The sequence below is a fragment of the Molossus molossus genome, unplaced genomic scaffold (assembly GCF_014108415.1).
Source record: "Molossus molossus isolate mMolMol1 unplaced genomic scaffold, mMolMol1.p scaffold_m16_p_2, whole genome shotgun sequence".
Taxonomy (NCBI): Eukaryota; Metazoa; Chordata; class Mammalia; order Chiroptera; family Molossidae; genus Molossus; species Molossus molossus.
In genome coordinates this window covers 65,422,166-65,435,872 of record NW_023425355.1, presented here as the reverse complement: position 1 = coordinate 65,435,872, position 13,707 = coordinate 65,422,166, and the positions used below count along the sequence as shown (strand labels likewise).

Here is a 13,707-nt window from a genome sequence, read left to right as displayed (position 1 = left end):
TCACAAGTCTAGAATAGCTAGTTTATAATAAGAATATGCAAGGGTAGGGAAAAGTTGGTTTACAGTTGTTTGTATGGAAAAAAACCATGCAGGTTTCGGTTATTACAATAACTTTATTAACTCTCTGTTTCGCATGCTCACAATTGTAAACCTACTTTTGCCCACCCCACTATTGAAGTCCAGTCACCTGTACATTAATCCTATACATCCTCAAACCTATATTAAGTTCATCTTTGACCTTTCCTCTAGGAAAAACTCAAATTTGTTTAGGCTTGTATGCTGTTTCTTGTTTCAATTACTACAGGTCTTTATAAAATTTGTTTTCCCCAGAGAACTACAGGATTCAAATTTTTGTAAGATTTCCTAATAAAAACTATAATCAGGAGGACCATATAATTTATTGTCCAACCTAGAACATTTTTGAGTGAAGAGGACTCTATTTATAATTTTGTCAGGACAAGAGGCAAAAATGAGGACATATAGTCACTGTAGCTGTAACCAATGCTTAATAAAATATCAAGAATAGCCTTTAGTTTCCAATGAAAATATTGGTGATAAAATTCCAACAATAAACCAATGGACAAAGGAAAAATAATTTGAAACAATTAAAATACCACACCATACAGCCCTCAAGAAAACAAACATCGAGGACCATGAAATTTAAATATTTATTTTTTACCCCTCCACTCTTAAACACTGGAGTATGCTTCACCTAGAAATAGCTTACAGGACTAATAACTACAATGATAAGCAATACAATTTCTATTCATGATGTAGTTGTCTTCTAAAGTTTCAAATAATCAGTTTATAAATTGGTTGCTTTTATATTTACAAAAATATTCTTTTAATTCATGATATGAATAAGAAATTAATGTTCTGACCTCTACAGACTATAAACTATAATTGAGTTTCAGTTACATAGAAGGTGGATATTTTAACTGAACCATTACTTCAAAATACAATGTGTTAAAAGTAATTGTTAGAGTATAGGCACCAATGAAAATGATTTTCTTGGCATGTGACATGACAGCAACTTATTCAACTGTCTTTATTATTACAAAAAAGAGAGGAGGCAATGACCACTTTGACTAAAAACTGTATTCTTTACTTGAAGAATATCTTTTTTTCTAATACTTGGCAATTATTCAGATTTTTAAAAATGACTTTTGTGCAAAAACCAAATTGTGCAATTCCAAACAATAAAACATTAGCTATCAAAATTAATATAAACAATTATACTACTGTTCAGAACTCAGGCAGGCTTAATATATATATTGGGCTTTAAAAAAGGTATTACCCACATGACAGTATATAAATATAACTGAAAATTAACTATATAGTCTAACTTATCTTTGTACAGACAGAAATCATCTTGTACTATGGTTACTTTCATATTAACTAAAAAAATGCCTATTTAAATACCCTTTCAAAAATGAACAAATGATGCTTATGTACTGGATAATTATGAAGAACAAAAATGTATAAATAGTTTATAGCATATTTTACTACCACAACAAAAATATGCTGGTGTAAATTATTTTCCTACCTGTTGATCAGGTATTTAATAACATGAAGATAAGCTTTTTAAGCTCCCCAAATCCAAGCATGTAATATGCTATTTGAACTGAAGATTTTTAAAATGAAGCATGACTAATTTCTACAGTATTACCAAAAACCCATCCTTGGTTATTTGGTATTTCACTAAATCCCCAACCATGTTAAATAAGGGTTAATTTCCTCTTCTAACAGAGAAGGTAAATACTGCACACCAAGTACCTCTGTTGCTACATGTTGCCTATAAATGCTTTAAACACAGGGCTCTTCAATGTGATTGTCATCGAGCTACCTTTGTAGAAGAGTCAATACTTTTCCAGGTACCATTTCCAAGAGTTTATTAAAAACTTCTCTTTTAAGAAGGTATGACTTGTTTGCACCTCCCCACCAACAGTCATTTTTAGAACCTACTTGTGTTAAAAAATAAAAGCATTTTGAGGCTTGATGATTTACGAAAGTTGAATATTTAGAATGACTCTGAAAAACCTGCATGTTTCATTAGTGTATAGTTAACTAAAGATCAAAACATGAAAGGTATCATCCTAGTAACTTAAGTAATAATGATATCTAAAAGCAAAACTGAATCTCAACATTTACTAGAAAACAGATGAAACTATAGTATTAAAAGTTATTCTTTACAAAATAATCTCTTTAAAATATAAAACGATAAACACCATCACAAAATAGTTGAATAACTTCTTCTACATCTTCAATGTTGCAAAGATCCAAAAGGCATGTGGAGCTCATGAGTTAAGCATTATTAAGCTTAAAGTAACTTTGGTGGATTTCTCTGGGTCTGTATGAAATGAAAGCCAATAATAAGTTTCTTACGGTGATTCATCTGCTGAACACCTATGAAATTAAGAAAAAACTTAAATTGATATACAAGTATGCATGTTTATATTTCTCATCTGTATAAAATCTGCAATAAAAAAACTAATTCCACAAATTAATTCCTTTCTATTGAATAATAAAATGTAGATGTTAAAAATATAAAGAAGTTCAAAAATCCCTTCTACATTTGATTTTACAATTGTCAATTGATTTTTTTTTTTTTTTACAAATTAGAAAAGACAGGAGGGTTTTCCATTAAAATCTAAGGGATTTTAAGAGGAGTTTTAGTTTATAAGTAGGCTTTATCAGATAGAAAGGTCTATGAGAGTGTGTGCTTTTGCAGGCTGTATAGTTTGTTCCTACTTATGCCAGTGACATAACAAATAAAGATGAACTGGGAAGCGATATAATGGGGCTAAGGCTAAAATTGGTATTGCTTTATAACTTGCTTGAGCTAAGGAGTTGTGTATGCATACAGAAGCCTTGTTAAAAAGATAATTTTTAAATTATATATAAGGACTTTGTTGAATGTGAACAAAAATTAAACCAATAGTTTAAGATATGGTATAGAAACTAAAGTTAATTATAAGGAATCTTTGTAGTCTTCATCAAGTTCCTCTACCTAAAATCCTTTCCTTAACTTATTTTATGGGGATTCAGTTTATGAACTTTAGCACTGGAAAATATGTAAATAGTGGTGTGATGAGAGTAGTGGCAAAAATGAAAGCATTCCTAAATTGTGTTTATAAGGGCCCAAATAAAAATATTCTACATATATAACCTTTTATCTATACTCCTACCAGCAGTGAGGTGAGGGGGGGGGGTGGCAAGCCATTTCATTCAGTGGAAAATTACTTTGTAATGCCTGAAGATAACAATTCCAAAAGCTAATGTTTAAGATGGATGACAAAAAATACCATTTACATTTTGTTCTTCTTCTTCATTTTTTTTTTTTTTTTGGTATGTGCCCCTAGCAGGAACTGAACCCAAGACTCTCTGGGCCACAGGCCGATGCTCCAACCACTGAGCCAAAGTAGCCAGGGTGTCTTTTTTCTTCTTTTTAATTCAGTTTATTAGGGTGACATTGTCTAATAAAATTACATAGGTTTAAGCAAAAAAAAAAAAAATATCCACATAGACACAGACAACTGCATGGTGATTACCAGAGGGAAAAGGGGGTGGGGGGAGGTAGAAGAGGGTAAAGGGAGGATAAGTGGTGATGGGAGGAGACTTGACATGGGGTGGTGAATACACAATACAATTTACAGTTGATGTTTTGTAGAATAAAAGTTTTTAAGCATACAACTATTAAAAAGTGATTTTGTAAGGAATAATTGTAATGATTGAATCAAGGTAATTAGATTGCATCATAAATTAACATCCAATAGAAAATGTCAAAATACTTTTTGTTAAAATGACATTTCAAACTTACTTTTGAAATTTCTCAATTAATTTCTTCACCATTTTATCTATGATGCCAGGACAGGTGGCTTCAGCCACAGCAATACTTTTCTCGAGTTCTTCAATTGCCTGATTCCTGCTAGCATTATTCTCATCCTGCTGTTTAAGCTGAGAAAGATCAATAGCCATAACATTTAAAATTACTTTACTTCTTAAGATATCTAGTCAATGATGAGGAATCTACTTACTTCAGCAAATGTAGGTGTTATTATCATAGACAAACAGCTCAGGGTTTGCACAAGGTCTTTCTCCTTTGAACAAATAATATAGATTAGATACATGAAATTAAAATATTCATTCATGTTTTTCTATAGTAAATGTGTATTAATTTGAATCCTCCCACCAAAAGACCCAATATAAGGCAAATCCCCATGCTTTCTTCCCATCACTAATTCCCATTCATCATCCAGAAGGCTTCTAACTTTTAGGATTACCATATCCATGATTCCACTGGATATATAAATATCTCTAGGTAAAATGCATTTATAATTATACCAGTGGACACATAAATTACTTCTATGACCTTCTCTCCCCACTCCAATTTATTTATTTATTGTTATTTAATTAATTTATTTCTGTTACAGATGTTTCTCCTTTCTCCCCCATTGACACCCTCCTCCCATTCCTGCCTTCCCCCTCAGCATTGTTGTCTATGTCCATTGGTTACACTTATATGCATACTTCTTTGGTTTATCTCTTCCCATACCCCCATCCCTTCCTCTAGAGTTTGTCAGTCTGAACCCTACTTCTATGTCTCTGGGTCTATTTTGTTCATCACCTTATTTTGTTCATTATATTCCACAAATAAGTGAGATCATGTGATACTTGTCTTTCTCTGACTGGCTTATTTCGCTTAACATAATACTCTCCAGGTCCCTCCATGTCATCTCAAAGGATAAGAGATCTTTCTTTCTTACAGCTGCATAGTATTCCATCGTGTACACGTACCACAGCTTTTCTTAATTAGCTCACAAATAATGGCAAATGAAGTATACTAGGGACACAGTGAGGTAGGCATTTAGGTGTATTAAATTTCAACAATTTTGACCACTGAAATCTCACTACATAGTTTGAAGAAGTCTATCAGGAGGAAGTGATCATTTCCATTTACATACTGTCCCATTTTGCAGTTTCTTTGGATCAGGCTTCTTTCGCACGGTGGTAAAGCTCCATTCAGGATGAGTATTATTTTCCCTGCTGGTGGATTCCCTAGAATTATTGCCAAAGATATTTCAATAAGTTCCTAAATAATTCAGCTCGGTGAAAATGCCAAAACAATGCAGTCAAACTCTAAAGGGAGACTGTCCCAATGTATAAAATGGCATAACATAAGAAAGAATTTGATCTCAGTTTCAGGTAGATACTACATTTTACTGAAGAATAGTAATGGTTCTCAACTCTAAATGTGCATCATAGTCACATATGGAGACCTATTACCATATATAAAGCCCTGCACCTAACCCTCCTCACTGACTGAATCAGGATATCCTATAGTGTGGTTTATTTTTTTAAGGCTCCATGAGCAACTCTCATGGGCAGCTAAGGCCAATGGAACCATTAGTACAGGTTGTAAACACTATTCTGGTTTTATTTTTCATCCCTTTCAAAAGTTAGGCAATTTCTCATCAATGCAGGACTCTCAGAGTTTCAGCCAGTGGAGGAGCAAATTCTGGTTTAGTCTATAGACTTTTCTAATCTAAATTAAGTTATGGACTTAGAGACTAAAATATTAACGTAAATGCTGCAGTTAAAAAGCAGTGCAACTTTTTAGGGGGTACAAATCTATATAAATAAATTTAGCAGGTCCCTTGAATACATTGTTTCATTATAATGTTGATGATGGTAAAAAAAGAATAGATTCCCAGCTGGGGCAACAATCTCTGTGTTCAGTGTTCTCCCCCATGTCTGCGTGGGTTTTCTCCAGATACTCCAGTTTCCTCCCACATCCCAAAGATGTGCATGTGAGGTGAAATGGTGTGTCTAAGTTGCCCCACTCTGAGAGAGTGTGGGTTTATGTAAGGGGCCCTGTGATGGAAAGGTTCTGCCTTTTACTCTGAGATACTGGGAAAGGCACCATTGACCCATGACCCTGAATTGGAATGAGCAGGCTGGAAAATCATTATCTGACTTGTTTTTATTCATCTTTCTTAAATGTAGGTGTAGCTTACATTTATTTCAATGCTTTATTTAGATGTTTGGTGGTGTTTTTGTGACCAGACATATATCATAGAAACTTACTTCTTGTTTCTATTGATTATTCTATGGTAAAATTGATTTCATTATATGATATTTGGTTTCACTTTGTAGTTTCCAAGAACCTATCAACGATGTTCAGTAAGGACTTACTGTATTTAAATGTACCATCTGATTATGGTTTAGTTCATGGCCAAGAGATGGGAAAGGCCTGCAGGTCATTTCTTCAGAAGACCTTTGCAGGTTGGCAACAAAGTATGAAAAGACATAGCTCCTTATCATTTTGGGCAAAATAATATAGCACCTTTAATAAAATATAATTCCAAAATTTTGTAATATACTCAAGTATCCACTAGGGGTTACACTGAGACCATTTAAAACTAGTGCAATTCACTTCCATGAAAAACACATTTTCAATTTAATGGTACTCCACAGACTGATTTTAAAAGACTTTCACTGTTTCTAAAGTAAAACTATGAAATATGGTTTAAAATTTATGCTAGAGAAAGCATACTGGATCACAGTTAAAATATATACAATATTAAAACAGGCTATATAATAAAAATAAAATAATTTGTACATACGAATCAGAGCCCTCAGAATCAGATTCATCATCACTGTGTCCTTCTGCCTTCCATCTCTTAAATCGATCGATCAATTCAGTGAGATAAGAAGTCTTCTTTGAATTTTTTACAATGAATTTGTGTTTCAGAAGTTCTTTAGCTGTAGGACGCTAAGGGAAAAAAAATGATGACTGAAGAGGGTAAGAAATCATTTCAATTATTAAGTTGAAAGGTTTGCAAGTATGTCTGTATACATAAATATAAACTAAAATTCTATAGCAAATTCTATTTTTTAAATGGCTCAAGGCAACCAAATTAAACTCATTGCCTTGGTACTAATTTGTTTAAGCTCAATGGGCAAAAGATAGCCTATCTACCAGCAAACTGGCAGTCAGGGCCTTTTCAAAAGCAGAGAAACACATGGCAGGATTTTGAAAACAAAGTAAAAATTTAAAAACTTTTCAATACTTATATTTTATTTACTATATATTAAACAAAGAAAACTAGTGAGTGAGAAGAAAAAATGGCGGCGGAGTGAATGGAGCTACACAGACCATCTCCCAGGACCAAACTGGATTCACAATGAAAATAAAGGCAAATCTTCAGGAAGGGGCAACCGAAAGACACCTTGGAGGACCAAATAACCAGGGACACTGACTCAATCCAGGTAGGCTTGCGAGGATGCGAGAGGGGCCGGGAGCCCACGGTCTGCAGCGGCCTGGGAGGGGACCAGGAGACTGGCAGTGGGAAGCTGCTGCTACCGCCTCCATTGCAACCCCGCCTGAGTCCTGCGAATTCTGCTGCCTGCCAAGCCCTCGGCTGTTGCACGGGCTGGCACGGACTGGTTCCGACCAGGGGACTCGGCGGGACGCTACTACCCAGGCTGACTCCTGAAAACTCTGCTTGCTAAGCCCTTGGCTGGTGCCGCACAGACTCGCAGGGACCAGGGGACTCTGCTGGAAGGTGCTGCCACCCCAGCAGTGTCCCGCTACATTGGCTCAGTCCTGGAGCTTCTGCTGAGTGCAAAACCCTTTGCTGGTGCCACAGCCGTGGCCGCCCTTGGCTGGAAGCAGCACTCTCAAGTTAAAAGTCCCAGGCGGCTCCACGATGAAGAATCTAGACAGAGGCTAAATTGGCAGCAGCCACTCACCTTGGGCTTCAGCAGAGGGAAGGCAGAATGGACCGGAACTGTGTGGGGACACTCAGGTTTTGGAGGGTTCTAAGAGCTTTCGCTGAGTGCAGCCATGCAGGACTGTGGTCATTTTACTCCTTCCCAGGGCCCTAGGGAGAGGTGAGGCAGAGGCTCCTCCCTCAGAGATTCCATCCCACCTAGTGGCCATTGAAATGCTATTTGAGGCCCATTAACAACCAGCAGAATCCCCTACTTCGGGAAATCCTCTTACACTGAGCACCTGAGGGAGTTTTTCAGGGAACTCAGAAACCAAGGGTCTTCAGGTGACCACTACTAACAGCCTCCAGGCAAAAAAAAAAACAAAACAAAAAAAACTAGAGGATAACTACCATTCCCTGGGCTAGCAACACTAACCAGAAAAGCTAAGACTTGAAGGTGGTGTTTAAAGTGGGTCCTCCTGGCTCATCCAAACCCAGGAGAGGGAACCACAAACAGCAGAACACCAACGCCCACAGGGAAAATTAGGCAGACTCCAAAGCCCAGTGTGATAGCCAAAATGGTGAAAAACAGAAATAAAAGCAAAATGAAAGAACAAGAGACTTCTACCGAAGATGAGATAAACGAGGTGCAGTTAAGCAAGTTAACAGAACTAGAATTTAGAGCCATGGTGTTGAGGAAGCTAAAAGCATGTGTAAGGATATGAGCACCATGAGTAAAGACATAGAAATGTTGACAATCAACCAGTTGCAAATTAAAAACCAACAGAAAAAAATTAAGAATAACATATCAGAAATGAAAAACACATTGGAAAGTCTAAAAAGCAGAGTAGGGTAAGCTGAGGACCGGATCAGTGAATTAGAACACAGGTTAGAAAAAATCAACCAATCAGAAAACCAAAAGGAAATAACGATTAAAAAACAGGAACGCAGCTTAAGAGAACTGTGGGACAACTGGACACGGAATAATATTCGCATCATAGGAGTCCCTGAAGAAGAAGAAAATAAGCAATGGTTAGAGAATATATTTAAAGAAATACTGAGAGAAAATTTTCCTATATTAGTAAAGGAAGGAGGCATTCAAGTTCAAGAAGCACAGAGAGCCCCAAGTAAGAAGAACCCAAACAAGCCCACACCAAGACACATAGTAATTAAAATGCCAAAAATTAAAGACAAAGAGAGATTCCTAAAGGCAGCAAGAGATAAGCAACAGGTTACCTACAAAGGAAACCCCATAAGGCTCCCAGCTGACTTCTCACAAGAAACACTACAGGCCAGAAGGGAATGGCATAAAGTAATCAAGATCATGAAAAACAAGGTTCTGAATCCAAGACTACTCTACCCAGCAAGGCTATCATTCAAAATAGAAGGTCAAATAAACAGCTTTTCAGACAAAAAAAGGCTAAGTGAATACATTACCACCAAACCAGCACTGCAAGAAATGTTAAAAGGACTGCTGTAATTAGCAGGGAAAATAGGAAGAAAAATAGAACCACACTAAACAAAAATGGCAATAAATAAGTACATATCAATAATCACCTTAAACCTAAATGGATTGAATGCTCCCATAAAAAAGACAAATAGTAGCTGATTGGATAAGAAAGCATGACTCATCTATATGTTGTTTACAAGAGACCCACCTCACAACAACAGACTCACATAGGTTGAAAGTGAAGGGATGGAAAAAAAGTTGTCCTAGCAAACAAATAGAAAAAAAAAAAAAAGGCTGGGGAAGCAATACTCATATCTGATAAAATAGATTTCAAAATGAAGGCCATAATTAGAGACAAAGAAGACCACTACATAATATTGAAAGGATCTATCCAACAGGAAGATATAACCTTGATATACATATATGCACCCAATATAGGAGCAGCAAAATATATTAAAAAACTTCTGGAGGACTTCAAAGGAGAAATCAATAGCAATACAATCATAGCCGGGGACTTCACCACCACACTGATATCGCTGGATAGATCCTCTAGACAAAAAATTAGCAGGGAAACAGAGACTCTAAATGAAGCACTAGACAAAATGGATTTAATAGATATCTACAGAGAACTACACCCCAAAACTACAGAATTCATATTCTTCTCAAGTGCACATGAGACATTATCATAGACAGACCACATGTTAGGGCACAAACTAAGTCTCTACAAGTTCAAGAAGATTGAAATTATATCAAGCTTCTTCTCAGATCACAATGGCATGAAACTAGAAATCAATTGCAAGAAGAACATACAAAGACATTTGAACACATGGAAACTAAAGAGCATGTTATTAAACAATGAATGGGTCACTGAGGAGATCAAGGAAGAAATAAAAAAATTCCTGGAAACCAATAAAAATGAACACACAACAACACAAAATCTATGGGATGCAGCGAAAGCAGTTCTGAGAGGGACGTTCATAGCACTACAGGCCTACCTCAAAAAAGAAGAAAAATCTCTAATAGACTATCTAATCTCACAACTTAAAGAACTAGAGAGCAAACAAAAATAAAACCCCAGAGCAAGTAGATAGAAGGAAGTAGTAAAGACCAGAGCAGAAATAAATGACATAGAGACGAAAAAAACAATTCAAAGGACAAATAAAACAAAGAGCTGGTTTTACAAAAAGATAAACAAGATTGATGGACCCTTAGCTAGACTCACCAAGAAACAAAGAGAGAGAACCCAAATACACAGAAGCAGAAATGAAAGAGGAGAGATAAAAACTGACACCACAGAAATACAAACGATCGTTAACAACTACTATGAACAATTGTATGCAACAAATTCAACAATCTAAGCGAAATGGACAAATTTCTAGAAACACATAGTCTCGCAAAACTAGATCAGGAAGAGATAGAAAACTTGAACAGATCAATAAAAACAGAAGAAATTGAAGATGTAATCAACACTCTCCCAGGAAACAAAAGCCCAGGCCCGAATGGCTTCACGGGGGAGTTTTACCGAACATTCAAAGAAGCACAAATACTCATTCTCCTCAAACTATTTCAAAAAATTCAAGAAGAAGGAAGACTTCCAAACACATTGTATGATGCCAGCATAATTCTAATTCCAAAACCAGAAAAAGACACAACAAAGAAAGAAAACTACAGGCCAATATCCCTGATGAACATAGATGCCATAATCCTGAACAAAATACTACCAAATCGGATCCAGCAATACACAAAAAAATTATCCACCATGACCAAGTGGGATTCACGCCAGGGATGCAAGGCTGGTACAATATTGGCAAATCCATAAATGTGATACACCACTTAAATAATATGAAGAATAAAAACCACATGATAATATCAATAGATGCTGAAAAAGCCTTTGACAAAATCCAGCATCCATTTCTGATAAAAACGTTCAGCAGTGTGGGAATAGAGGGATCATATCTAGACATAATAAAGGCCATATATGAAAGACCTATAGCAAACATCATACTCAATGGGCAAAAACTAAAAGCATTTCCCTTAAGAAGAGGAACAAGGCAAGGATGCCCACTTTCACCACTCCTCTTTAACATAGTACTGGAAGTCTTAGCCATAGGAATCAGACAGGAAGAAAAAATAAAAGTGATCCAACTTGGAAAGTAGGAAGTGAAACTGTCATTATTTGCAGATGACAAGATACTATACATAGAAAACCCCAAAGACTCCATCAAAAGTTTACCAGACTTAATAAATGAATTTGAAAAAGTAGCAAGATACAAAATTAATGTCAAGAAATCAATGGCATTCTTATACACCAATGATGAACTCACAGAAAGAGAAACTAAGCAAAAAATCCCATTTACCATTATGGCAAAAAATTAAGATACCTAGGAATAAACTTAACCAAAGAAGTAAAGGACTTATTTGCAGAAAACTACAGGTCATTGAAAAAAGAAATGGAGGGAGATATAAAAAGTGGAAACACTTCCCCTGTTCATGGATTGGGAGAATTATCATCATTAAAATGTCCATACTACCCAAAGCAATCTATAGATTCAATGCAATCCCCATCAAAACACCAACGGCATACTTCACAGAATTAGAACAAGTACTTCAAAAGTTCATATGGAACCAAAAAAGACCTCGAATAACCACAGCAATCCTGAAAAGGAAGAACAAAGTTGGAGGGATCACAAAACCAGATTTCAGGTTATACTTCAAAGCCACTGTAATCAACACAGCCTGGTACGGGAACAAGAACAGGCATATAGACCAGTGGAACAGAACAGAGAACCCAGAAATGGACCCAAGGCAATATGCTCAATTAATATTTGACAAAGGTGGCAAGAGCATACAGTGGAGTACAGACAGCCTCTTTAATAAATGGTGTTGGGAAAATTAGACAGCTACATGCAAAAAAATAAAACTAGACCATCAACTTACACCATACACAACAATAAACTCAAAATGGATAAAAGACTTAAATGTGACCCGTGAATCCATAAAAATCCTAGAAGAAAATGTAGGCAACAAAATTTCGGACATCATATGGAGCAGAATTTTCACTGATACCTCACCTAAGGCAACAGAAATAAAGGAGAAAATGAACACATGGGACTCCATCAAACTAAAAAGCTTCTGCACAGCAAAAGAAACAATCATCAAAATGGAAAGGTAACCCACTGTATGGGAGAACATCATTGCCAATGATGTATCAGATAAGGGGTTAATTTCCAATATATATAGAGTGCTCATACAACTCCACAAAAGGAAGACAAAGAACCCAATTAAAAAAATGGGCAGAGGAGCTGAATAGACACCTCTCCAAACAGGACATACAAATGGCTGAGAGACATATGAAGAAATGCTGAACATCACTAATCATCAGAGAGATGCAAATTAAAACAACAATGAGGTATCACCTCACACCTGTCAGAATGGCCGCCATCAACAAATCATCAAACAACAAGTGTTGGCGAGGGTGTGGAGAAAAGGGGACTCTAATACACTGCTGGTGGGAATGCAGACTGGTGCAGCCACTTTGGAAAACAATATGGTGCTACCTCAAAAAATTAAAAATTGAACTTCCATTTGACCCAGTGATCCCAGTGCTGGGAATATACCCTAAGAAGCCTGAAACACCAATCAGGAAGGATATATGTACCCCCATGTTCATAGCAGCACTATTTACAATAGCTAAGATCTGGAAACAGCCCAAGTGTCCACCAGTAGACGAATGGATAAAAAAGCTGTGGTACATATACACAATGGAGTACTATGCAGCGGTAAGAAAGAAAGATCTCTTATCCTTTGAGACGACATGGAGGGACCTGGAAAGTATTATCCTAAGTGAAAGAAGCCAAGCAGAAAAAGACAAATACCACATGATCTCACTTATATACAGAATACAATGAACATAACAGTCTGAGGAACACGGTAGACTCAGACACATTGAAGTAGGGCACAGACTGACATCCCTCAGAAGAGCGGATGGGGGTGGGGGGGTGGGAAGAGATAAACCACAGAACTTATATGCATGTATGCATGACCAATGGACATGGACAACTAAGCCGGGGACAGGGTGGAGGGGCGGGGGTGGGGTAGAGAGGGGTGTGCCAATGGGGTAAAAAAGGTAAGATATCTGTAACAAAAAAATAAATAAAAAATTAAAAAAAAAAGAAGTGAACAAAGCTGGTACAATATTCGTAAATAGAAAAATGTGATACACCACATAAACAAAATGAAAGATAAAAATCATGTGATCATATCGATAGACGATAAAAAAGCATTCGACAAAATCCAGTATCAATTTTTGATAAAAACTCTCAGCAAAGTGGGAAAAGAAGGTTCATATCTCAACATAATAAAGGCAATTTATGACAATCCTACACCCAAATCATACTCAATGGGCAAAAATTAAAAGCATTTCCCTTGAGAACATGAGCAAGACAGGGATGTCCACTTTCACCACTCTCATTTAATATAGTACTAAAAATCTTAGCCACAGCAATCAGAAAACAAGAAAAAATAAAATGGATCCAAATTGAA

General features: G+C 36.3%; 1 protein-coding gene across 3 annotated transcripts in view; it reads right to left on the bottom strand.

Annotated features, from left to right (window-relative positions):
• Positions 1-649: 649 nt before the first annotated feature.
• STK26 (serine/threonine kinase 26) overlaps positions 650-13,707 on the bottom strand; it is a 97,286-nt gene continuing 84,228 nt past the window's right edge. For 2 of the 3 annotated variants that reach the window (XM_036271217.1, XM_036271219.1), the window contains 5 exons: positions 6,627-6,775; positions 4,965-5,058; positions 4,038-4,100; positions 3,821-3,957; positions 650-2,406 (listed from right to left, as the gene is read on the bottom strand). In XM_036271217.1, coding sequence (XP_036127110.1) covers positions 2,382-2,406; positions 3,821-3,957; positions 4,038-4,100; positions 4,965-5,058; positions 6,627-6,775 — 468 coding nt within the window. In that variant the 3' untranslated portion in view covers positions 650-2,381. The remainder of the gene's footprint in view (positions 2,407-3,820; positions 3,958-4,037; positions 4,101-4,964; positions 5,059-6,626; positions 6,776-13,707) is intronic. The other variant, XM_036271218.1, reaches the window with a different exon arrangement.